This window comes from Bombus terrestris, chromosome 7 (assembly GCF_910591885.1).
Source record: "Bombus terrestris chromosome 7, iyBomTerr1.2, whole genome shotgun sequence".
NCBI lineage: Eukaryota > Metazoa > Arthropoda > Insecta > Hymenoptera > Apidae > Bombus > Bombus terrestris.
Window position 1 is genome coordinate 16,757,245 of NC_063275.1, and position 27,499 is coordinate 16,784,743.

The following is a 27,499-nucleotide window of genomic DNA, read 5'->3' on the forward strand; positions in this document are numbered from 1 at the left end:
TCAAATGGATAATAACGTAATTTCGCATGTTTTAAATACTCTATAAAACGACGATATTAGATTTTTAATCAAACCGTATTATTTGCGTACGTTAATTTTCCGCTGATGAACGGGAGGGAAGATAATTTGGGATGACCAAGGTCAGAAAAAAAAAGAAAGAAAGAAACGAAAATAAAAGGTGTAAATGTACAACATAATAGTCTCCTTTTTAATATAATGAATTCATAATGGTAATAGACAATAATAATAATATAATAATATAATAATATGATGTTACCAATAATAATAATAAAATTAATATAATAATAATAATAATAATAATAATAATAGATATATTCTGTCTATATTCACATTCAGAACTATGTACAGTTTAATTAATTTACAATTGAATTCGTAAGAACAACCAAATAGAACCTATTAATCGTAATATATATATATATTTATATTTATATATTTATATTTATATATATCTCTATATACTTAATACCTGTATATATATTCACACAGATATTCTTTCATTTCCTCTTTTTTTTCTGTGTCGAGGGATCACTCTGTGATCATGTACAAGAAACACGTAAAATTCTTTGTCTCATTCTTTCCCTAATCTTATGATTCTTCTTTTATTTTTTATTTTTTATTTTCTTTTTTCTTTTTTTTATTATTCGCCTGTATTCACAGATGATACAAGCGATACGCTTGACCCTCGATGTTATCACCTAGCTACACGCTGCGATGATTATTTACAAAACCATGATCAAGTCTCTATTAATTACCCTATTACGATATACGTGTCAACAAATGCACGAGCACCGACCATCTTCGTCGAAGTACACTAGCACCGTAGTGTTCCTCCTTGATTCGTTTTTTCTTCTTTCCTTTAATCAAGTACATAATATATTTCACTCTTCCTTTCATTCTCCAACCGTTTCTCTCTCGCTTGCAACTCTTTTTCTTCTCTCGTTAATTCTCTTCAACCTCGCCCATTATCACAGATATAAATAAATGTATTCTTTACAAAACAATGTACAATTTCTCCCATCGGCCTGCTTCTCAACTTCTGACACTCTTCAAAATTTCTTTTCCACTCTTTTCCTTGCACAACACAAAACTTCGACGATAACACGCACGCACACTCGCTTACACATGCCAAAGTACAAAATGATAGTCGATTTCTATAATTAATTTTCTTTTTGTCTTTACTCCGTTCATTTCGCTGTATCCATACACACACATACACACACCCACACATACACACCACCACATACACTCTCCCTCTCCCTCCCTCCCTCCCTCTCCCTCCCTCCCTCCCTCTCTCTCATTCTCTGTGCCACACGCTCATTCACGAATCGGTCCTCTCTGCTCGTTCTCCACCACAGTAGGAGCCTCGAGAAACATTTGCGAGTCGACGCGTAATGCCTAGATTCCACCACTGTCGATGATCAGACTTTTCGAAAGGAGGGTTGATTTATGCGATATACATATAATATAAAAAAATACCAACAATCTCGAGCACCGCGCATCTCGCTCTCCACCCGTTTATTATAGATCAATTTCGCTTCTCTTGCTTGTCCCGGACCAACACGACTCGAGCGAAATCGTGCGAAATCATCGTGGCGATACTTTGTTCGCGCGAGATCACGAAGATCTACGAAATTAGGGGGACCAAAGAATAAATGGATCGCGATCGATTTTACTAGACATATAAACACACACGCGCCAACCTCCGCATCGAGCGAGAAACTCCGTCTTCGGCTGGGCTCGCGAGAACACCATCACGAGACATTTAAGCGATCATCGAGCATACGATCTAAAGCAACATATTGCACAGAGAGACGGTTGAAAGTAACGAGGACGAAGTACGATGCTAATTAAAAGTAGACACGTTATCGCATCGTCGAATTCTCGTGGTGCGCGCGCCGCGGCCGCAGCAAACCGGAAGTCCTTCATGGATCACGAGTGCACAGTGCCCGCACGGAAAAAGGACGAATTTTTACTCTTAATTAGTTTACCGCTGCTGTTACCGTTCTTTCCGCTTTAAATCTCACCGTAATATCCATCCTTCGTGGATAGCGCAGCGTCCATCGACGACGATATCACGCGGAGACTACACACGCGGTCGCGTTCTCCACTTTTAAAGTTACTTCCGCTATCCGTCGATTTTTCAACCGCGCCAACATGTATTCCGATATACGGTGGATTCGACTATACCTCGACGAATTTTTCAAAGATCCAGATTTAAGCCAAATCTGTGCTCCACTAGTAGCGTTCTGTCCATTTGAACGGCGCGGCGGCGTATTCGTGTACACGAGAATATTCCATCGGGAGTTTAATTAAAGAGTTACTGGTAGATTAAGGGTAGAGTAGCGCCTGTACGATCCGGCTTCATCTTCTCCTTTCGCCTCTTCTCTACGGACATCCCCAACGGACAAGGACGCCATTACGCGAGTTATGTTATGTCGAAGGTACGGAGAACTGACTTTATGCAAGGGTTGCTCGTTTTTTAATCGTTCGTGATTCCAACGATTTCCCATTGATGAAACGTTGAAAAATCTCAACGAGTTCAACTATGAATGGACCGATCTATGATCGCACCAGGACTTCCCCAAGCGAGTTTTCGCGTGAACTATATGGGTTAACTTGAAATGGCTGCTACTTTGCACGTTGCCCGTGTGGTTTGCGGGTTCTTTTGATTCCTGGAATCGACAAGATCCGCTGATGAACAGATGCAGATGGACGAGGAACGAGAAATATCCTGAACTGATCAGCTTGTTCCTCCATCCGCGATTTATATACAAAACAAACGATATTCGACGCGTTACCGGTTTATTTAAGTTTTAAACGAATCTTGCGTACGAGTGTACGACGACCTCTTTATTTACAGAATCGGAGACCAGTTAAACACGCGGAACGATCGACGATGAACAATTGGTTGACTAAGGAATCGTCGAACGCGTGAAACGAGGTAACTTGGACGATGTTTCGCGCATCGAACTCTTTTCGACTGCTGCTCGACGAAGGACGAATACCATCCTGTTTCGTCCAAAGAAATGGCGTTTCTCGCCAAACTTCCGCCGAATGTCACAGACGTGCGATTCAGTGCGCGTCTTCCCTTCGCGACTATCTGTTTTCTCGCGATGACATCTTCTTGCTTTACGTACTAGTGCGTAAGCAGGCACTTTGACGTAATTCTCGTAATTTCTAAATCTTCTCTAAGTCGAAACGACTGGCTCGTGCACGCGCGCTACAGTCAAGTCCATTAGTTTTGCGCAGTCGCACTTTGCACGCCACAAGCATGATGCATGTATCTCAAGGACGAACCTCTGTGCTCCATTTCTTCCTTTCAAAAGATATCTCTTTTATCTTTTTTTTTTGTATCCAGCGGCTTTCCGCTCCCTCTGCTTTCTCTCGCGTGCTTCTTTGTCTATTTCTTTCTAGTTCCACCACCTTTCCTCTTGGAAATCACGCTGGTAAATCCCAGAACCTCTCAGCGGCGCGTACTTACAGTCCAGTGTCGCGGCCCCTTGCGGTCTTCGTTTAATCCTGCAACAGAGAGACGAGGATGGTCTTAGGTGCGTCGCCGTGTTTTTTCGTGTTGGGTGTTCGCTTGGGTGTTATTGATTAGGATTTTTCGAGAGGATTAGAAATATCGAGAATTGTTGAAATAGATTTTGTAGAACGTATCTGTGATCGTACAATGACAAATGACCGATTGAGATTGAGTGACACGTGTAATCATGTACGACGCGTAATACGTTTATTTCCCATCTTTTTGTGGACGATAAGAAACAGACGGCGTTCAACATAAGGAAGGATACTACGTTGAAGAGTGAATATTTGAAAATTTTCAGTATTCCGGACCCGTTATAATAAAAGCTCTTTCGCACGATGCTTTATAAACCTATTATTTATATCAAAAAACCATGTTCACAGCTCCAGGTAATTTGCGAAATAGTTATCAGGATTGACGAAAACGCAACGAATACCACCGCAGCACGGCAAAATTCGCCTTTGCTAAAGGGAACACCGCCAAAGTTGAACGGCGATTGGTTGTCTATTGGCGATTAGGGGTCAGCCTCTAAAATCGTTCTTGGATCTCAACGAGTAGGCGAGCTCGATAACGACGATAATCGCGACTCTCGCAATTAGACGGTCGTGTACGACTACACAGGTTAACCAGTCTGTGGTTGCTACCGGTATAAGATTTACGAAAATATCGTTTGCATGCTCGTAACCGGATTATTACGGCAGAGGTTATACTGCCATCGAGTTGCGTCCACTCTGTGCGGTTATTATTACGCCATAATCCTGCGTCCACGAATCCTGTCATAAATTTTCCATTAGTATAGCTACCGATTGTGTGGCTTCTGTCGTTCATATTATTTGGCAGAAAAATTGGAATTTTAGGTAACAAGTCGCCCCCTCCCCTTCCTAATCTCTGTGGAAATATACAGTTTGACGTAATATAAATTAAAGTCCACGATTAACCGTCGCACATAATTTATGACAATATTAATAAATGGAACTTCGAGATGTTCGTTGTTATATTTAATTCGAAGAATGGACGTAATTTCACCCCTTCACGTTCGGTTGCAAGGCGAAGTCCGTAGGTTTTCGCAACCGCGGCCAGATGAGCTGGATGTAAACTGCTTGTAAGATCATAGTTAACTATTAGCGAGCTGCAATACACGTCGGCGTTGCGGTAGATCGGAGCAATGTACGTCGTGGCTGGCTATCGATACGCGATTACCATGCGTCTCACCTGGTAGACAAGCGATGCTCTCGCACACAACGATCGCCAAGACCGATATCGAGTCGCTTCTCTACCTTCTTCCCGTTTCGCGACACGCTGCTGCAAATGGAACGTCGCTAACGTGGCTCGTCACACGGCGTACCGGTTCCGTGTGTGGCGCTTCTGCCTGCTGTTATCGTCGCAGTCTGATTAACGGGATTACCACCGAGAGTATCTGACCTCTAGCGTCAGAGGCGTTTCATCACAGCGGCTAAATGGCATCTACGTTCAAAAATATCTGGACATCGAGACGTTTATGCGGGGAAATGTGGCAGATTTAATGGTAAAGAAATGGTTGGTCGCGAGAGCTATACATAGATTCCATTTATTGAGTTTAATGGCGATATGGAGAAGGTAAATCGTTTTTTAATTCATAGATGGCAAGTGTTTTATGCTGAAACCATCTGTCTTCTTTTTGTTGTTACAAGCGTTACGACGAACATGTATGTGCTTTTAACAAGATTAACGTTGACTTTTATTAAGATCGAAATTCGATTAGGGATTATTTGATCGGATATCTGTTTTATTTTTATCGTATCAATTTTTATTACAATTATCTATTTCCGTCTAGATTCGAGATTGGTTGTACCGACGTTAATAGATGTTCATAATGTTGTTCTGTGTACTTGATAATCGATTTACGAAGATAGATTCGAAAATAACTTCCTTCTAAATCTTCGACGATCAAAAGTCGTATAGAAAATTAATTAAACGAAGACGTAGAAAACGCTATATAAAATGTAGTAATTCAAGTCCTATGTCTTCCCCTGTCGTTACGTAAGAATTCCTCGAACGGACGTCTATCCTCTACCCCGTTTCGACGAATTTGCATACGTAACGACAGCTCCCAAATACATTCCGATCGTGGTTCCACGCTCGAATACCAAAAATCGCTGGCATTCGATTATCAGGCGAAATCACAGCCGCGCTATTCCAGACGTTTCGGCATCCAAGAATCACCTCGTTCGATCTGTCAACCACCGATTCTCGAAAGATTCGCGAAACCTTCGCAATTATATCGCCTTCACTGTTTGATCTATATCTATAGTTTGCATCTCTATGTTGAACGTTGATACGATACGCGATAGAGGATCGCCGCAGGAGTCTCGCAAACGATTGGGAAAAATGTCTCATTTACCTCCGATGGTGTATGGCACAGGTTAACCTGTTAACCGTGTGGTTCTTTAATTAGAGACTTTTATAATCAGGAAATTAACGCACTCTATTTTTTAACATCGTGGCTACGACAGAGAATTCCAATGATCCGCTCAATATATCTTCTCATCGTCTCTTTCACTTATTTTACGAAACTCAAAGAAATTAATTAAACTGGTTATTTAACGGAACGAACATCTCTTATATAGTCTTTTTGCAATAGATTTTGATGGTTCAACGAAAATGAGATCAATATACGATAATGGCAACAAACATCGAAGGAATATATGGATGTATCGCTGTACACATTCTCCGTTAGAAGGATGCGAAAATAAGCTTCGCGATGGAAATGAGGGGAACGTGAATGCGGTGGAAAAACGTCTGGAATATATCAGGGCCGTTAACGGAGCGTTACGTATGCCAACGTCGCTACGGATCGACGTTTTACACAGCATGGGACTATCGATACGCGATTACAGTGTCTCACCTAGCGAACAACTTGGTGTACGTGCGCTGCCGCGATCACCGTGGCCGATAGAGGCCTCCGCCTCCAAGCGTGGAGAATCTCTGCACGCTCCGGATGGAATGCCGTCGCTTCTCGGTTATGGATACTTGAAACGGGGGCGATATACGCTACAGCATTTTTTCCATCGACGTGAAAAACTTTACTACCATTTCTGTGGACTTTCGAATTCCTTTAACTTCACGCGAAACTTCAATTAAATTAATCCATCGTCTTGCAATATCTAGTTACGCTCGTCACGCCGAATTACCATTTTCTTTAACAGAATTTCACATTCCACGGATCGCTATAAATTAATATTAACTATTATATAACGCTTCAACGTTTTACATTTGATACGGTATATCGTTAGATAATGAACAGTTGGCGCGCAAGCACATACTTAACGAGTAATTAAACGAGCAGTTAAACGAGTAGCTAACGCTTATGATCGATTATACGTAGCTACTGGAAAGATCATAAAGCATGAGGCTAATAATTCGTTTAGTTGCGTCTACCCATCGATGTTAAGTTAAAGGAGACCACAAAATTACAAAGTAGACAGGTAGCATGGTAAAAGTATCGCATCTCAACGACCTCGAGCAACCCGATCTGATTTGCAACACGATGTACAAAACGAGAAGTACAATTGCACGACGGATCGTCGAAGCGTTTCCTCGATTAAAACAATTAGTGGAACCTGGTGTACGTACGTATGGCGTCGCGGAAATTTTTTACGATCGATTAAACGAGACGCTGTGTAGCCATTTGTTGAACGTTTCAAAGGTGTGACAGTGGCCGATGGCGTCCGACGAATATTTCAAAGCGCCACGGGCTATCTGTCGCACCGACCGCGTCTCTCTTTATTCCGTTGCTCGTTCTCCGGTTCATCGCTGAGCGCGTAAACCGAAATGACGCGAAACCGGATGACAAATGCCGCGCGATTACGCGACAAGTCGTTCGAGGAGATCCAACCACGTTTAAACGCGCTTTCTCGCGTGTATCCAACCTCCATAGGACTTTTTACACGGAACTCCCTCGGCCATCCGTCCATCACGGCGACTCGTTGTGTGGTTCTCTTGGAAATTCGCTCGGTAACGCGTGGAAGGCCGCCCAGCAACGACGAAGCAAGTAATTGCGGGGTGATTAGTGCGAGGTCTGTTAGACTACGTATTTGTCTCTTTCTGAGATTATTACTCCGCGCTATCTGTCGGATACGAGTCCGGTATTCGTGTACTCTGAAGCGTGCAAGAGAATTAGTTCAGTTTGATGGCAGGTATAGTTAGGTATATGGAACGAACTATTTATCAACACGTAGCTTCTCTAATATTTTTCTGAAGTAGTATATCTATTATACGCAATACGATTAAAATTAGTGTAAGTAAAATGTCCTAACGTTCCTATCAATCTACAAGCGCTACTCTTGTACAAGGCTACGCCTTTCTTTCATATATTTACTTCTATATACATACAAAACCAACCTTTTCCCCTCTTGCACTTCTTGTTTCACTTTGTTCGTTCAATAAAGACACGCGCTGCCACGTTGTTCCTTCGCTCAAAGGGACCCAGCGGTGCATGTATTTTTCATCTATATGAAATTCATCGGACACGATGTAGAGTCTGCAAGTTTGGTTCGTTTATTCAAACGACAGAGTGTCCAGGATCGAGTCGGGGAATATTCATGAACACGGTTTGCCGGTGAATCGACGCGACAAGGAGCTTACGTACGCGTGCACCTCGGCGATGCTCCGTGTGGAAGAAGCGCCATGAAAATCCGGCTTTCACGCGAGCTCGCCTTTCTAAAAGCGGAATCTCACCTGGACGAAATCGATACCCAAGCCTCCAAAACGGAACAGTCATTTCTGCTATCGGGTTCTCGTAATTGCGAACCTTTTAATACGACTCCCCCACTTCCAATACCTTCCAGCGCAGGAAACCTGTTTATCCGTTCTCCATTATCTTCGACACGAAAAACGACATTACGAAACGCGGTTCGCGGTTAACCTCTACCCGGTCGAACCTCACGGACGTATTCCCCATTTTTTCGACACCCGAATTTCACACTGTCAACGAGCGAATTAAAGTCGTTTAATCTGTCGGAGATTTTTCTTCGTCGGAGGTAGCCGCGAAGCAAACGTTGCACAACCTATCTACCGAGCAGCTGGATTTAGAGAAAGCCATGCTAACGAGATGAATCCGCTATCGAGCTGAAAATCTCCCGACATTGAGAACGAAACTCTCAATACCATTGCGCTAATTAATGGGATAGATTTGTCGGTTAACACGAAGTATACGAAATGTTGCTGGGTATTATGTGTTTCTATTTCGTCGAAGCTGGAAGATTGAAATTACGTCGAAAACCTAATTTCAAGTAACTACCTTGATGTACAGTGTAAATACGTACATATTTTCTGTTTCTATTACGTTCAGTGCTGAGAATTGGATCAATTAAACAAGTATACCTATACGAATGAAAAACAGGACAGAGTAGCGACTGATCGTATGGATTTATGGAATTGTACACCAACAAATATCCTTCAACGCCTACGATGTCCACCGTTTTGATACGGAAAGATTCACGAACTAAGAGCGTGACACGCATCGTTTGCGAATTTTGTCCATTTTCACGTCAGGGCATCCTCTTTCATTCCCGATAGCGGAGAAAGATCCCGGGATAAGCCGGATTAAGATCTCACAGAGAGACACGGAGAGAACGTTCCTGTCGGGCTGGTGCGGAGGCTCCGTGACGGTAATTTACGCGTAATCGCGACGATGATCTCCAGCCTCCGAGACAACGTTCAACGCGACGTCGTAATTTCACGCGAACGGAGAAGGTCACGGCGAGCATCTCGTGAAATCGACACGTGCGCTAACCACGAAGACGAGAAACCGACAAGAAATCAGATGAGAGTGATCTGCTGAGACGATAACGGCTGAATTTCGAACGGACGTCGCGCTTTAACATAATCAACGCTTTGAAAAGGAGGAAAGCAGGACTGAATTCGATGGAAAAGCAGGATTAATTACAGCGTCACCGCGTTATCTGCGGTACGAGTCGGTGTTGTTTGCATGCCGCGACGGGAACGAGCGTGAAATTACGATGATTATAAAATTGATCCTCGTACGATCGCGCATTAGACCCGTCGAAATTACCGGACGCGACGACGACGTGTTTTCCGCGAGATCGTGCCGACGTATCGTTGATAATACGTTCTGGGTCTAGGATCCGAGCGGACACAACGTTGTTGCTCCTTGTTTAATTGTATAATTACAACACTCGACTGCGCCGAACGACTGTATTAACGACCGGTGGCAGGGCCATTTTCCGGGGAGATCGTACGCGATTAATTGGCGGCGGAGCGAGGTAATTAGAAATTATACCGATAAGCTACGAGGAAAAACAGCGCGCTAGTTTTCTTCGACGGAAACTCGACCACGCTGTTCCATCACGGGTAACGTGTCCTTTTAGGAGAGCGGAAAACGAACTCTCCATCTTGATACTCGGAGGACGTTCGACGCGAAACGTTCGACGAGTTCGTTCGATCAAACGCGTTTACTTAGCGATAACTCGTTCCCTGTGGCGAGCACGAATTTGCAAATGTCCAGAACGATTCTGGTGGAAGAGGAACGACCAGGTTGGGGAGGTTTTAGCAGGTTCTCCGGTTACTCAGGTAGCAAGCTGGACCCGAGGCCCGAGGTCGAGACGTAAATCCGGGCTACTGTTTCGACCCTGAGGATCTCAGGATCTACGTTGCGGTGTAATAAAGCCGAGAGCCGCGATCGCGCGTCCATCGGCGGATTCAGGGTAAAAATGGGGGTCGAGGACAAAGAAGGACGCGGTCTCGGAGGCGACCAGGCGGTGAAACGCCTGCCGGGAATTCCAGAAACGCGGCGATGGCCTCTCATCGAGACGAAGAGGAAAGAAGAAGGAGGAAAGAAGAAACTGTGCGGTGGCGGTTTCTCGCGAGGATCGTGGACAACACGGAGAAGGGGCGGAGAAATCGCGACGACGCAACGTTCCGGTAGGATTTATCGAGGAGACACCTGAATCCTACCGGAATCTCGTAGCTGTTAAAAAGATCGGCTATCCTGTCGCGTTCGCGGAGGCAACGTAGACAACGACGTCGACGGTACGCCTGGTGGTCGCGAATTTTATGCAGATCCGGCGCGATCGTGTAAATATCGCGGTCGGTGTTGCTCGGTTGAGGTCAGGAAGAGCGATCGCCGGACCCAGATCGGGAGTTCACCACCCAGCCTAATGGCAATTAAATATCCCCGGGCTAATTGGCAATTATAGGCCACGGGTGTCGAAGGTGTTTCTCTTCTTCGTTCCACGCGGCGCCATTTAAGCTCCGATCTCTCTTTTCTTCCTTCGTTTTCTATCGCTGCGCTGGTTCGTCGAGAGGAACAGCAGAACCGAAAAAAAGAAACACAGGTCCGGCAGGTAGGTGCAACAAGGGGCACTCTCTCGTACGATCTGGAGCTTATACGTATACCTGGCTGCCTGTAGCCATAGCTCGCAGGTTGAGCACAGGTTTGAGAAGAGTTGAGAAGGAGGAGAGAGGGTCCAGGAGGGAGAGTTCGGTGTTTTGGACGCGAGAGAGGAGAGTTATAAGCGTCCAGACGCCACGAGGCCCCAAACGTTCCCTGGCCCATACACAGGCCCAGAGGAGAGGAAATGAGGAGAGAGGACCGAGGTGACGACAGCGAAAACTAGTTTATTTGGGACGCGGCTATAAATTAGGATCAGATCGCCACGCGATAAGAGTACCGGCTAACACCCGGTTCCTTTCGAACGTAGCGTCTCTTTCTCTCTGATTCTCCGTTCCTCCGCGTTCCGTTAACCTTCCTTCTCTTTCTTCCTCCGCTTCTTTCGGTTGGTCGAGCTACGAAGAGAAGACGAAGAAGAGAAGACGAGATCGTCCTCCTCGTTGCACCTTCGCCTAGTCGTGTCTCAAGTTGATTCTCGTACGGCGTTTCGTCGTCGTTGTAGCCGTCTCTATCCCGGTGAATAATGCGGGAAAGTTGCTCGTTTCCAGCCAAACGAACGACACGACGCTAATTGATATGCCTGCTGTTTGCAAACGACTCTCGATTCTTCACGATGCCAGAATTATTAAAGTGTCGACAAACAACAGGCATTTTCATCGAACGGTGTTTGATTGTTTCTTTCGAACCGTGATTCGGATCTGTAATGGGTTGTCTTGTCCTTCCCGTTTCTTCTTCGTTGCTTCTTGCTTGTTGTTTGAAAAAACTGGTCCCGATGTGTTTACAACATCGACGAATCAGATAACCTTGAAACCAGCGATATCTTCAAAATACGCGACGAAAGAAGCCAGAAAAAATCGGAGTAGGAAAGAACTTGGCGACGAATCTCGTTCTCCTTCTTTTTTTACATTACATTTTTTATAGTCGCGAGTGGTATGAAGCCGCGATATCTCAGAGCCGATTAACTACTTGGTCGACTACTTTTCTATCTCTTCTTTCTATTAACGGGTCGTTGAAAGATACCGATAGCGAAGGTAGATAGGTATATCTGCCTAATTTCAGCGTTTCTTATTTATCTACGATGCGCGGACGAAGAAAGCGATGAATCATAGCAGAAGACGAGAGATAAGTGACTTGATCGTTCCAGGACTGGTTTCTAACGAAACCGCTACGTGGTTTCGAATTCATTGAAAGATTAACAAACCCATCTTTTTCGTTGCTACTGAAGACCTAATGGTGTCATTGCGATCCAATATTATTCGATTAAATACGCTTTCATACCCTCTTTCTAAATGGAACGAACTCCCAATCAACGATAAAGACAAACGAATTTGCATATCAACTGGGACTATTTTCCCAAGAATTAATCAAGAAGAGGAAACCGCACCGCTTTCCCAAAGCCACTTCCGAAAGCCAGAGATCCATCAACCGAGTATCATCGTGACCTCGCCACGTTCCACGTTCTCGAAATGTTGCGCGTCTTATTCTAGCGAATTCGAGTGAGGCGCGTTCCACTCTGTGAGAAGATACATAGTACGCGAGAGGACCGTGCGGTCGGTCGTTCAGTCAGCAACGCGACAGGTTGAGGTGTGCCCGGTAGAGAGTGCGGTGTGTTCTACGGCACACAAACGTACACACGCTACTTCACACACAGACAAACAAGCTCGGAAGAGCGTGGCCATAACGCGGTGGGTTGCGCGCGCGAGAAAGACGCGGCCAGCTAGTGGTGATTCCATTCACTGATTGAAATCTCCGTCCATTTGTCACTGTCAAGGAGGTGGCGATAGCCTCTCTCCTCTCCCGTTTTCTTTCTCTGCTTCCCGCTCGTACTCTCCCGATCCGTTCACTAACCGAGTCCGGCTCGATACTCGATGCTCATTATTATTTAAACAATCGAAAGACCAACCCTAACGACCCACTGACAGCATCCAATATTAATTTCTTATCGATTCTCGCGACCACGTACCGCGAAAAGCTCTCGCGATGAGATACTCCATTCCGCCGATTTGCGAATCTATTACGCGCCCGTGTACCGTGACAGCCATCCTCTCTGCCGTGCATCCACGCGTTTCCCGCTTCTCGTTCGCGAAATGAATTATTGCGATCGCACCTCGTGGTGGTACACGCGGCACGCGATTAGCGTCGTCAATGTACTTATGATTTGTCATCGAGTTCACCTCTGTAGACATCGGTATACGAGGTTATTTTTTCACTTCGACCGTACAGTGATTCTTTCGTGATATTTTTTCAACGCGAAGGCACGTATATCAGGAATTCTATCCAACGACGCGACGTTGCCCTAAGGCGATTCAAGCATACGGCGTAGGTTCGAGAGAGATCGGAAGATCTGGTTCGTTAAGTGGCAAAAAATCGAGGCTTTAGACGGGCGACAAAGAGAGCGGAGAGGTTCCACTCACCTGGAGGATCGCGACGGTGATCCGGAATCGACCCAAGGTGCCTTAGACCGGCGATACGAATCCGCTACCCATGGACTGCGAGCTGTAACAGTTGATTTGAAACGTTACCCCTGTTCCTATTTCTATATCACCGTGGTTTATACACGCGGTTTCTGCGTGGATCGAACTATCAAGGTTGGAAACGAGGTTGGTCCACCTACCCCTTGTAGAACGGTTTAAACGCAGTGGTGGCCTCCGTGGGCGGTAAGCTGGCAGTAGTCTGATGTTGGTGCAGAATGGAGTTCTGTCCTGCCGCTGAGAAGTCCTTATGAGGCGACGCCTGTAATCTGGAGCTGAAGGAGGAACCGCTGCTGGCCGAACCGGAACTGGTCGACAAATAGCCGCCGGCAGCCGGATGACTCGGCCCGTACGGATTCGGATTACCGTTGGTCGTTGCGTTGCTGTTGCCACCAGTGCAGTAACCGCCCGGTGGTGCCTGGATCACTCCATTCGGTGTAGCCACCTTCATGTTGGGCGGTGTTTGGGGTGGAGTGTCCGTACCAACCTCGGGAAACCCCGCCGCCGCCGAGGAGGACGCGCTCGAGCTCGATCCTGACGAGGAATTGGGGTTGTAATGGAGCTGCCCTCCGGACGAGGACGATAGAAAACCGCCGTATCTCGTCGCCGCGCTCGAATACGGCGCGGTCGCGGCTGCTGAGGGACTCATCGATGCCGACGAGGGTAACGCGAACGAGCTCAGGTTTCCACCTCCACCCCCGGCGCCACCTCCACCACTACCACCGGAACCACCTAGCCAAGGCTGCTGCGAATGATGGTGATGAGTCTGATTGGACAGGTGGTGTTGCTGCTGTCCGTAGTGTTGTTGGTGATGAAGATGATGATACTGTTGATGGTGAGGATGCGTGAGAGGCGGAGGAGTCTTGCTCGCTGCTGTGTCCGCCAGCGACCAGATTTTCGGCTTGGTCGCCGGGATTGGTACACCGGCCGCGCTACAGTCCGATTTGATACCCTCGTCCTTGAGATGGTCCTCCCCGGCGTATCCTTGATGATGATGGTGATGGTGCTGCATCGCATGGTGAAAGGGATGCTCTCCTCGTCGGGGGTCCTCCTCGAGATCGAGGTCGTCCTCCTCGTCCAGGTCCTTGTCGTGCTGCAAGTGCTCCGCTTTCACGTGCCTCATCGGTTCTGCAAACAGACCAGCGCGCGTCAATTTAGTAAATTGGCCGTTGAGCTTCGATGGTCGACGCTGGGCCGTGCATCGTCTCGTGATCAAGGAAAAAGTTCCCTACCGGTCATAAACGCGAATACCTCGAGTGGTAAGTATATAACGAATAAAAGCCAACTTAATAGCTCGTAAAATTCCCCTCTCTTCTCCTTCTTCTTCTCTTTGTCCGCGATATAATACACATGATAGAAAGGTAAGGAAAGAGAGTAAGATGGAAAACATTTTCCACGGAACTGATAGAAAATTTAGTAGGGTTAACGGTATCGCATTACGAGCTCGCCCCTTCCTCTCGTTATTTGGCCTGCACGCAATGTCAGAATTAATGGTTTATAATCCCTGGTGTGAAAGTGAGATCTACGCGAGTCGGACGGTATATACATATATCGGGCTCCCCGGGTAGCGAAGGGTCGACGACGCCGGGGGAAACGTATCGAAGCCTCCCTTGAACCCCTTATACGGTTAAGCTGTAAGGGATGCTGTGAAAAAAAGGGAGCGAAGCCTTCAACCACTTTGAGGCGCGAGAGATTTTAGTTCCCCCTCGAGGCAGGGAGAACACCGGGAGAGAAAATAGGGAAGCTGTATCCTTTTTCCCTTTCCCTCTGTCTCTCCTTCGTATCTTCCTCTCTTTTACTCTCGCGAGTCTCTCTCAGGGCACTCTAGGATCGTCCCAAGCGTCTGCCAGCTAGCTAGCCAGCCAGCCAGCCAGCCAGCCAGCCAGCCATCAAGCCAACCATCGAGCCAAGCCAGCCAGTCAGTCAGGGGTGAGAATTTCATTAAGAGGTTCGAATGAGTCGGCAGAGGGTTTACTTGATGGGTCGTCAAGCGATAATTCCCAAGCTAGAAGGGGCCGCAACCCCCGCGTCAGGGAAACAGAAATGGACGGATAGATGGCTGGCACAGCAAGACAGAAAGGAACGGAGATACGGAGAAACAGAGAGTTTAGGTTTAGGGTGCGTACGCGCCCCCTTATAAAGGGAACCTTATGGACCAACTAAATAGATACCACCGTCGAGTCCACAAGTGGCTCTTTAACTTTTGACCCCCTTTTATCAGTCCTTAATCTCGTAATCTTCGCGCTGTCCGACACTATACCTCGGACAGGACCACGGACAGGACCACGTCATCGATTCTATTTTATAATTTCTACATTCGCGGCGGAAATCGTAACCGTGCTTCGACAGACGACAGTATCGAAATTCACCGACGACGATAGAGATAGCCTGTTGCTGTTGACGTACTTGAAAAAAAAATCGAGTGGACCACTCGTGGAGAGTATCTTACAACAAGGCCAGACTGTAGCAGCCCTCCCGCTCGTGCTCTCGAGTGACCTTTTCCCTTCGACGTTTGGCATGGAAATTCATGAGGGCTCTCTTGAATTTAGCAAACTTCCTGGCAAACCTTGCGGCTGTCTCGTTCGACCCGGTACACGCCATATCCTCCGCCGTATTCAAGGGCCAGTGATACGGAAACCGCTTTCGACATTCATAGGCGTGGAACGGGCAAGCTATAACGCACGACCGAATACGTTTCACGTTTCCAACGTTTCATCCGGCGATTCCTTCGCTGTCAATATTCCCGAGAAGCAAAACGGTGGAAAGGTCGGATATATTCATACGCGAACACAAATCACCGTGGACTGGAAGGAGCGAGCTGGGAATAGAAAACAAATCGTTTTCGTACGGACTCCGTTCTTCCTCGGCGGATTTTCGGTGGGTTTGTTTCCTGCGTGGTCCTTTAAAATTACGAGGCATCACGGGATGCGCGTGACGCGTCTCGACGCAACGCCTAAATGTCTCGAATCGAAGAGAGCTGGGCCGAGAGCCAGTGAGAACTGGAGAGAACGAGCACGAGAGGGACAAAGTAAAGGGCGGCAGACAGAGGACAAGCGACGAGGCAGAGAGGATGAGGACACGAGGAACAGAGAGGACCGATATTGGCCAATGTGCGGTGGGGTAATGGTGGCCATAGGAGGGTCCGTACCATTCGTCTCGCCGCGGGCGCCGATACATCACCGTGCCTCAAACCACCACTCTCCGTGTATCTATATACACTCTGTATATACATGGACCCTGTGGCACAGAGTGTATATGGTCCTACGGATGGCTACTCAGCCCGGGCGCACCCTCCGCCTCTCACTCACAGAGCCACGCTTAGGGAGACGAATGTGTGCGCGCGCGCCAGATCGAGCGCCAACCTGTACGTACCTACACGTACAGGTACGTATTCTGTACATGACGCTATGCACGGTGAAAGTGTACGTGTATCGTTCAACGTATACGTGTATACGTGTGTTTGTATGCGCGTGTATATCAAGCGTATACGCGCGCGATCGTACCAATACCGACGAACCCGGCCGCCGGTCCACCAGGGGACCAAACCGAAGGCCATTAATCTCTTTGCGCGGCAACCCGCAACCCGTCACTGTGTTTACCCACATGTGAACCATTATGTCCGCCTCCGCGATATAGAGCCCGACACACGGCCGGTTTCGCAGCGAATTTCTAACTCGCCGTTTCCGGCCGTTGGGCAAAATGCCTGAATAAGTAGCCTATCGAGCCGAGCGACGGCCGAACGACGCCAAGGGGCGAATAGAAACGACTGGATCTCGCTCGCTCGTCCGACGATTTCAGCGACGCTGAGAAACTCCAGTTTGGTAATTGAATTTACAGGCTGTCCGGGACAAACGACTCGTGCTACGCGACTTTGAAACTCGACCGACTCGAAACGACCTGCTTCTTGCATCGACGTTACGTGGCTTGAAAGCGTGGTACTGGGATTTGCACGATCCGATAGGGAGATGGTGTAGGAGGAATTTTAAAGAGGGACGTGTAGACTGGAAAACAGGAGAGAAGTCCAAGATTCTAGGCAATGTCTGTCGATATTTTCTAGAAATCTACGGACGGCGTAAAGATAGAAATCACGGATATCCATGTATAGGGCGATATTTACGAATACGTAGGTGTAAAAGAAGGCATATTGATAATTAATCGGAAAAATGCTCGGTGTGCGTATAATATGTAAAAATATGTAAAGACTATTTGAACGCGTAATATGCAAGGAAAGATAAACACTTTTAGAGATATATGTAAATATTATAGCGTCAGCAATGCGATAAAATGGCAGCGGGCTCTCTAAAACAGCGTACAATTTCCAAACAAGAACGAAGAGTACTCGAACAAGAAGAAACTCATACGCTTCTCGAATCCAATAGAGAGAAGTGGCATTTATCGTAAATCGTAGCGGGACTCGAGAGGATCAGAGAGGCTCCGTTCTCCCTAGAAACGTTCGCCGTCCGCAAGGATCTCGTCGCCGATCTCCGTGAATGGCGCGCGATCCATGCAGGGTGAGGTCGCGTACGGTTATTGTGCGCGGAATGGATGCTTGCGCAATATCAGAAACGGCGACCGATGGCCACTCGATATCGGGGAAACTAGTCACGCGAGCGCTACACGCTACCGACATTCCTCGAAGAGATCGGTACGCTTCGCGGCCTGGTTCACCCTCGACCGCGCAACCGCGCAGTCGACTCCGACCTATTGTGTACACCGTACATCGGAACATCGATAATTGGCCCCTAATGGCGGTGCTTCTTCCGAGATTCGAGACACGGGTTGTTCTTCGAACATTCTTGCGGCAAATGCATGCACGACTGCATGGATTATTGCGTTTCGTGCTGTTACACGCGTGCAAGCTTATCGACTAAACTTGCCGGCACGTAGGTACGGTGAAACGAGGCTTCGACCTCAACTTTTTACGGGCAGTATGTATTTTTATCTTCGGCATGCTGTTTCAAATAATTGGCGATATAACAAGGTAGGGTTGTTCGAGTTACCCGAGCTTCGATATTTTAAAATTCAATGGTGAACCGTTCGCATATAATAATTAAACTCGTTGCATATTACTAGACGCTGTTGCTGGTTTCTAACGTAGCAACGAAAGAATTATCCGAATAAAGCTATGTTGCTCCGATCTACCTGGTTCGCTCGTTGTTTCGTCGTTGTATGCGAGAGAAAGCTGGAAAAAAGTCACTCACCGTTTTCCTCGAGGCCTCTCCTTGCCTCCTCTCCGACTCTGTCGCCTTGAGTGTCACTCGCGAGATCGTCCTTTTCCTTGTTGTCCTCCGAGTCCGTGAGAACCGCGTCATCGTCGTCGTCGGTCTTGTTTTTCGGTTCCCAAGTCATTTTGTTCTCCTTTTTGAGGCGCCGCCGCGCGTTCGCGAACCAAGTGGACACCTGCGTCAGTGTCATCTTCGTGATGATCGCCAGCATGATCTTCTCACCCTTGGTCGGGTAAGGGTTCTTCTTGTGCTCGTTCAGCCAGGCTTTCAGCGTCGCCGTGGACTCCCTCGTCGCGTTCTTCCGCCGTGCCGCCAGGTCGTATCCGGCGCCATATCTGCAAAGATAATATCGTACCTTGTAAATCGACGTCACTATAACGTCAGGGAAAACTTAACTTTTAAGGCTCGGCTAGATTTCCTCCATCTGCTCTGTAATCGTTTCTTTTTACATATAAAAGTGCTCTGTATCGTGAAATAATTGACCCTTAAATCAACTCGATTTAATTCGACTACCATAAATCACTGCTACAACCGTAACGTTGCCTCGAATCGCTATTTAACGCCTCGAGCAAACACACTAAGGCCAATCATATTTCAATCAAAGACGTTCCGCGTGATTCTATCCTAAAACCAACAATTCATCCCCCGCAACGATAGTAAAAACGTAACCATTGTTCAACATTTGTCGAGTCGAGCCACTCCACTCGAAAAGTGGCATCTTGTCGAGGGTGCGAATTCCCCGTAGATTTTGGCAAGACCAAAGTGCTGGGCGGCAGAGGGACAGAGTGAGAGAGAGAGAGAGAGAGAGAGAGAGAGAGAGAAAGGAAAGGAGGAAGAGGAAGAGAGAGAGTGAGAGAGAGAGAAACGGCCTTCCTAGATTCATTCCCCTGGCCGCGGGCTACGCGCCGGAGCATCGAACCCTCCGGGATAGGGGGCGACATCCTACTGGGTCGAGGGTGATACTCCGGCAAATATATACGGAGAATAAACCCCTAGCGGCGGCGTGATTCCATCGAGCAACCCCGGCACTCACTCGCTGTAATGGCGATTCGATCGATCCCCTCTCCCTTTTCCGTCGGTTGCCTCGTTCTAGACCTGCTGTTCTTCGTTCTCCCTCTCGCTCCCACCCCGTGTCCTCCCCACTGGGGAGCACCACGCGAGCCTGTTATAGGTATGTACTATTATATACTGTAGCCTAAAATACCTATCGACGATCCATCGGACGTGGAAGGGTGGCGGCGAGGACGATGGTGGTGGTACCACTGTTCGAGGCAGTGGTTACCAGCGACATTGTAGACGAAGCGTGACGCAGCTTGACGAGGTACGAGAATCGGATTCGGGGAGGACACGCGAGAACAGTGAATAGTCCGACGATTAATGGAAACCTTTGCACGATTCCTGATATCGCGATAGATCTGGTCGAGAATCGGGAAATAGACGGAGGCGAATGAATTTAGGCTACTATCGCTTTAAGCTGACGATAAATCTTGGAAAGCTCGTTAAGCTCGATATACGCAATAACAGAGCCACGTAGAAGCAAAATTCATTGTTCGTTGCATTGAAAAAAATAAATTGTACGACTTGTATTAACGCAACTCGTACTGACGTGATCAAATTGGTAGAAACGACTATCAGATTCTCTGTTTCTAATACGATTACTAAAGACGTTTTCAAAAAATACAGCTGGTCGATTTGATACTCGAGTGACTCGATTTACAGCCTCTGAAAGCTCTACATACGAAACACGAAAAGTGGAAGCTTACATACGAAAACAGTGTTTTATCGCGACTCGTAAATTGATAAAGCACGAATCGTAATTCGGCGTTTCGCAAGGAAAATAAATAAGCGCGCGTAGGGCGATGTTTTGCGGGGTCGAAAAGTTTACGGCCGGCACTGCTTTTCGAAAGGGAATCTATCGCGTTTTACGTCCTCGCCCGACGAGATCATCAAAAGATCCTTTTTACGCGAACGCCAGAGTTTATTCAAATGGAGACGTTTCCCGAGACTAAATCGCGTTTTACGATCGCGCGCCTATCCGGCCGATTCTGTTCTGATGGAGCGCGACAAATGGCCCGATGAGATCTTCTGTCCAGGCTTACAAGTTTAGACGTGATCTAATCTCGGGTTTCGTCGGCGGAACGACCGACGAGTCTCCTAAAATATTGGTCGCGTTACGTCGATCGAAATTCGTACCGAGACGCCACATTCTCTGTGTAGTTCTACGTTCTATATCGAACATATGCCGACTATTTAAGAATTTTTCAACTATACAGTACACGCGCGTTATATCAAAATGCAAAGAAAATGTCTATGAACGTGAATAAACTCGCGAGATTAGAGTCGAGGAAGCAATATTGTCACCGAGGAAGGAAAATAGAGGCAAATCGAACGAAAAAGCAACCGATTAGGATCGTGTGCTGTCACTCGAAAAGCAGAGCAGAAGATTACGTAATTCCCCTTTCGAAATTCAACCGTTCCTTCCCGTCGTTACTGCAATCCACATCCGAGATTGGCGATGACCGCGTCGATGGGGATGAAGGAGGTAGCGATCCGAAGGAAGCGGACTCGTGCAAGTTCGAGGACGTTTCACCCTCTATTAAACTCCCTCGGACAAGGGAAAGGCGGCCGCCGTAGATCTCGTAGCTCGTCTATAAAATCAGCCGCTTTTTTGTTCGTACCTTTCCCTCTACCTTTCACCTCCCGTTCTCCCATCCATGATATCTTTTTCTTCTTGCTTTTCATTCGAAAACGTCCGATCGATCGAGATTGTTCCAGATTATCCGAGTACGACGAAAAGAAAATGGACCACGAGGAAAAGTCGGTCCCTTTCTGGCTATCTTCCAGGATTGACGTTGAAGATGAACAAGGTAGAATCAGGTACGAGGAACCAACTACCGAATTTTTCTTCGATTTTCCATTAATTGTTTACGAGTCAACCAATTTTGCGATGGTAAGGGACACGCTAAAGGTAAGAGCTTGAGGGTAGTTTTTATCGAGTTCACAGATCCAAAAACTATCCTTGTGTTTAACATTAACGCGCTTGAACTGTGTCGATACATTTCAGTACTGCAACAACTTTTAATCGTTATTATCACTCTGGCAACTATTTCGACTATGACCCGTTCCATCCACGGCTATCCATAGATCAACGCCAAAGAGAGTTCCTCTCTGACGGAACAAAAGTTTCCATCGAAACTATCCTCGTATCAATACAGCGACGAAATCGCCTACGAAATGGCGAGGCTTCTTTGTCCGCGAGAGCCGCGGCCGGATCGACGAAACAGTTCATATAAAGTTGCGGGAGCACCGGTGGAAACGTAACAACTCGTTCTGCGAATAGCCGGGGCGGGAAGTTAGAAATTGACAGCGGCCGCCGCCTCTAGATTTAATCGACGCCCGAGCCCCCCTCATTGATATGCGCAATTTCGACTGCCTCCCACACGCGCGCGGGGGCCAGCCCGCTGCCGCCGCGCAATTATCCACACGTATTCGAACGCTTGGCCGTGTGTAGGGGCCGCGATTTACATACTAAGTGTGGCGTTGCGTGCCAGCGGAGAATCGCTCGGATGTATCGACGCGATCGTTCTGCGCCCCGATGCAATGCAGATGCGACAACCAGCGAAGCTCGCGTCTTATACGAGGAAGGTTAGATCGAGTCACGGTCTTGCGCGTAAAAGTTTGCGACACGGCCGTGCGAATCTTTAGAAGCAAAGAGGGAAAAAGGACTCGGGCAGAATCGTCGGGGATCTGAACTGCGTGGGCTCTTTCACGATCGATCGCCGAAATCGAGTTCCAGATACGAACGCTTGGAATTTCGTGTTGTATATTGGATGTTGGTAATCGAGTAGAATTCCGAAACAATACGCTTTATACCTGAATCCTCCAATTTTAATAATCGTGTAAACAGAATTTGCTGCAGATGAAAATATCGTAAGCCGTATATGTGCAGTAACGATCATCGCACAGTGTCGGCGTATACGATTATTACAACAACGTACAACGTCGCTATCAACGACCAGCGAAAATTTAATCGAATTCTCCTCGCACAGGAAGCAAACTATCCTTTCGCACTTCATCCACGCTTCTCGTTACATCTCGAGCTTAGATTCCAACGAATCGGTCAACAAATATTCATCGTCGGACGATCGTGACGCGTTCTCGTCGCATATTATCGCAGTGGGTACGAAAACGTACGCAAATTTAGTAAGACAAAACACGGCCCAAGGTGGATGGAGCGAACGAGGCTCCGCGAGAGAAACGAAGAAGGGTGTAACGCGGAGAGACGTGGCGAGTGGTGAGCGCGCGAGGGTGGGAAATAGTGGAAAAGAGAGGATATCGTCGAATAGCTCCGGTAGGTAATAACGATGCGAAAGGGGGGCAGAGATGAGCGCGTAATACTAGACACCAGGGCCACTCGAGCGACTCATTAGGGGCTTTGCATATGGTGGCGTCAACCTCGAAAGGTTAACCAATATTGGCAGAACGCGCGTAATTACGTCCTCCGGCCTCGTATAGAGCCGTGTATATAGCCTCGATAGTTACGCCCGGTCCCGGATGTGCAAACGTTTCCTACCTACCTACCTACCAACCAACCTACCAACCAACCAACCAACCAGCCAGCCAACCAACCTACCTTGTGCTTGCACCACGCAACCTACCTACCGCCGCGTCTGCTCCGCGCGCGCTGCATCCAACTGACCCGCCTCCCCTCTCTCTCTTTCTCTCTCTGTGAAACTGCAACTGCTGCACTCGACGACGACAACTTCGCCACCTCTTATCTAATCCGAAGCGTCGCGTCGTCGCTGATCCTTTTCACCCGACTCGTGTTTGAAACGATTTTACTCTTGCGCGAGAACGACGGTTTAATGGTTGTCCGCTGCTACTTGGAACACTCGCGACATCTATTATATCTGGGTAGGTGGATGTCGACTTTGGAAGCATTTTAGATCCTAGAGCAGAAATTGCCCAGCGATATCGTACGAGTTTCGGATAACTTTCCACTGAGTTAATTTCGAACAAACGCGAATTGTTGACAGACTCCGAAGTATACACAATTTGATCGTTAACGATTAACTCGTGGATCGATATTTTTGCAGTCTACACGGTGCTACAAGGAGGTATTAATAGGAAAATCATGAGGATCTTTCGACTCAAGTGCTGGATAGAATCTAACGAATAATTTGTAGAACGTTTTCAAAACCTTCGTGATCAAAGTAGTAGTCCTGCTACAAAGTCTAGCAAAAGTCTCTCGTGCCACTGTTATAAGCACGTTAAAACAATCAGGATATTGAGAACATAAACGAGATAAACAAGATATCAAGGTCACTGTATAGAGCTCCTACAGAAAGCGGACCAGGAATTATAATTTTAATTCCGATAAAACGATTTACACGAGAGTAAAGTTAACGAAGGTTCTTTTTACCAGCGAAACGATAAAAATTCCACACCTCCGGATTAGCATAAAAATTTCACGATCGTTACATGGTAGGGGTCGATTATAGAGTTGGCAAACACGCGAGAAATTTTTCTTGCAAAGTTGGAGATACCGATCGATCTACGCGACGACGAGAGCAAAGAAAAATCGTGCTCGCAACCGGTCGCGGCTCCATCGCGGGAAAAAGCTCTCCCTCGCGCGAGACCGTTTCTCGTCTCCATAGTAGACGTCTGTATCTAATGATCGAATAAAAAGCGGTATCTCCGCATCGAGCCAGAATTGAGTTAGCTCGAGCAACAGCGTTCGAAAACATTGCGCGATTTCATAGTTCGGAACGACCGTCGGCGAAGTCGAGGAAAACGGTTCAGTTGCGACCGATTTTCTTCGGTTTTGACGAGTGAAAAGACCGGCGATCGGCTTCGAGGCAATTAACAGGAGCCAACGAGAACATTTGGAGAAAAGAGAGTGGCGGGCCGATGGAATCGTAATGGTTCTTGAGAGTTTCGTCGACGAGTTTCTCAAGGAAGACCGACGTCGTTTCACTGTGATTTTTTATTCAGCAGTGAAATAGCGAGGTATCGCGAGAGGACTTGGAGAGTTAAAACGGGAAGGAAGAAAAGAACAGAAGGGCGAGGGTGTCGCGGGATCTACGTGAAAAATGGCGCTCGCGAATGGGAAAGCTCCGGAGAAGATCCGTACGTGGCCAGCATCTGCGCCACTTTTACTCGTCCTCGTGAAGATTATTCGAGCGAGTGAATCGAAAAGGAGTGTAAACGTATAAGACGAGAGAAAAACATTGATCAGCCGGTCTTCGTTAGCTCGCGCTATAAATTGTTTCAGGAAATTAATGTTCTCCGATAGAATTAAATGAACTGTATTGATTACCACGTGGGAAACTTGTCGTGGAACGAGCCTTTCGGCAAACTGGATAAATACTAGCCGCGATATTTTTCACACTATTATTACACGCCATTAGTAAACAGTTAGTTATTCCGTAATTTCAATATTCTTCCCATGTTCCCCTCATACTCGGCGTTTAAAATATTTAATTCAGCAAAGTAGCGATTAGAGGTAACGGAAGTTCTTTAAAAGGAGAAAACAGAAGCAGACAGCACGAGGGTTTTGAATTCAGCGTCACGGAAGAAAGGATGTAAAGGCACATGGATGCTGGCGACAGTTCCCAAAGGATCCTAACGACGTATTTCTCATTTCCTGTAATCAGAGCGTCCTCATCCGTCCGTCTCAATCGAGTCGCTTCAGCCTGTTAGCGGACAGTTCTCCGATTCAAGCGTTCGAAACGCGGCACCGAACGGAGAGCCGGCGAGCGCGCCGCTGATGAAACAATAGCGGCCCGTCGCCAACGACGAAAGTGACGACACAGAGAGAAAGAGAGAGAGAGGGAGAGAGAGAAAGAAGCGAAGCGACGAGGAGCACAGCACAGATACAGAGTGGAGGAGACAAATAGAGCGAACGAGGGAGGACAACGAGGAAAGAGGGCGAGAGAGGGCCGTCGTATTATTAAGCAAGTAAATTAATAGAGGCTCGGCGAGCAATGGAGAGCGCCGCCCAAGCGAAGAGGGTGAATATTCCACGATAAACAATGCCTACAGTTCGGAGTTTTGCACGGGGCGAGCGCGCACACACGCTTCGCGGCGACGTATACGCGCGTTCGTTGGAAGCGGGGATTCTCTAGGAGGAGAAAGAGGTAGAAGAGAAGGAGGAAGAGACAGAGAATACCGGTGGATACAGGAGAGAGAATCAAAACTGCGACGTGTGGTGCGTGAACGAGCGAGCAAGCCGAGCAGAGGAGGTGTACACGCGCGTGAACTGTGCAGAGAGTCTAGCGTGTTTGTGTGTGGACACGAGGGTTGCTAAGCAAAGTAAGTAAAGCACCTGTGGGAGCTGGCTCGCTTTGGAGGGTGGAAGGAGGTAGCTACGTTAGAGGTGGAAGAAGACGAGGTGGGAGAGGAGAAACGTAGCAGAGACCGAGGAACGAGGAGCTTGATAGCGAAAGAGAGTGCCGGCAAGGGGGGAGAGCGAGGAGGGAGGGAAAGGGAGAGCGAGCGAAAGAGAGAATAGAGACTAGAGAGGCTTGGCGAACAGGCGAGCCAACCCCGGGAGGAAGCCAATCAATAAACTCACTCACTCGCTCTCCTACGGAGAGAGACCTACTGCTCTCCCTACACTCGCAATGCGACTATATATGTATACAGGCAACCTGGAAGCCTCCATTACGTACGCCCACTCGGCTGCCTACAGCCATTTTGTAACCGTTCGCCGTGCACGGTTTCTCTCGAATCTCTGTGTCTTCTCATCCCCCTGAGCAAACGAGAGAGACAGAGAGAAAGAGAAAGAGAGAGAGAGAGAGAAAGAAAGAAGGAGAGAAAGAAACGAAGGCCGAGGAATCGAAAGACGACCCGACCTGACCACGTCACGTTCAACGATGACGAGAAAGCGCCGTTCGGCGAGATCAAAGGAATACGAACGACTGTCGATCGAGATCTAGCTCGATATCGAGTTCTTCCTCGCGATTCTTATCATCGCCAATGATCTTTTCCCTTCTAATTATCCATCGAAATTTCCTCTCGTGAAACGAGAAACGTGTCTCCATGGAGAAACGTGTTTTGAAATAAAGGGGAGAAAAAAGGAAGAGCGAGAAAGAAACGAGAATTTAGATTTACGAGCTACGAGGAAAAATCGAGAGCTGCAGGGGAACCAAGTGTTTCCAATTACGCCTAGCGTCGAAATCTACGTCGATGTCTCGTTTTGTCAACGGCACGCGACACATGGTTTTCGAAAATAACCCTGTTCGTTCCCACGAAAGCTGCTCGGAAGCTACAAGACCCGTAGCCAGCGCGCCACCTTCGAGCCGGGTTATTACATGCAGGTTACCAGGGCGGAGCTTCTCTTTCGTCTTTTTTTCTCATAAAACGCTCTCACGAAGAAAGTAACGCGACCTGGTTTATTTTCCACCGCGTTCCCCGTTCGACGCTCCACCAACAACGAAATTGCCACTCGCGAAAGGTGACCATGTCCCTTTACCTTCTTTTTATTTTTGCACGTCGTGTTTCGAGTAAACGCGCCACCTGCGAATGTTGGCGTCGCCACGGCAAAAGAGCGACTTTTTCCCCATAATTTTAATTCTGCCCCGATAAATAATCGTTCTACCGTTCTGACAGATTTTGATATATCGCCGATGTATCGCGATACAGCGGCGGCGCGCGTCGAGCGTGCTACGCGAGAGAGCGAAATAAATTTCCGTCGTAAATTCGCCCGTCACTTTTTCGTCCGTGCTGCCATTATTAATCAAAACACGGATCCGTAACGAAAATACGGATCCCGTGGGCCGGCCTCTATCCGCCCGCTGAAAATACACACCGCCACCGACGAAATCACTTACTCCGATACAATGTTTGCGGCCACGGATCGACG

At 47.4% G+C, this 27,499-nt stretch overlaps 1 protein-coding gene across 2 annotated transcripts in view; it reads right to left on the minus strand.

The window, feature by feature from the left end:
- Positions 1 to 315: 315 nt before the first annotated feature.
- Positions 316 to 27,499, minus strand: part of LOC100648208 (homeobox protein caupolican) — a 75,766-nt gene continuing 48,582 nt past the window's right edge. For both annotated transcript variants that reach the window (XM_048407007.1, XM_003396711.4), the window contains exons 4-7: positions 18,610 to 18,968; positions 13,552 to 14,536; positions 13,352 to 13,433; positions 316 to 3,540 (exon numbers count right to left, since the gene is read on the minus strand). In XM_048407007.1, coding sequence (XP_048262964.1) covers positions 13,394 to 13,433; positions 13,552 to 14,536; positions 18,610 to 18,968 — 1,384 coding nt within the window. In that variant the 3' untranslated portion in view covers positions 316 to 3,540; positions 13,352 to 13,393. The remainder of the gene's footprint in view (positions 3,541 to 13,351; positions 13,434 to 13,551; positions 14,537 to 18,609; positions 18,969 to 27,499) is intronic.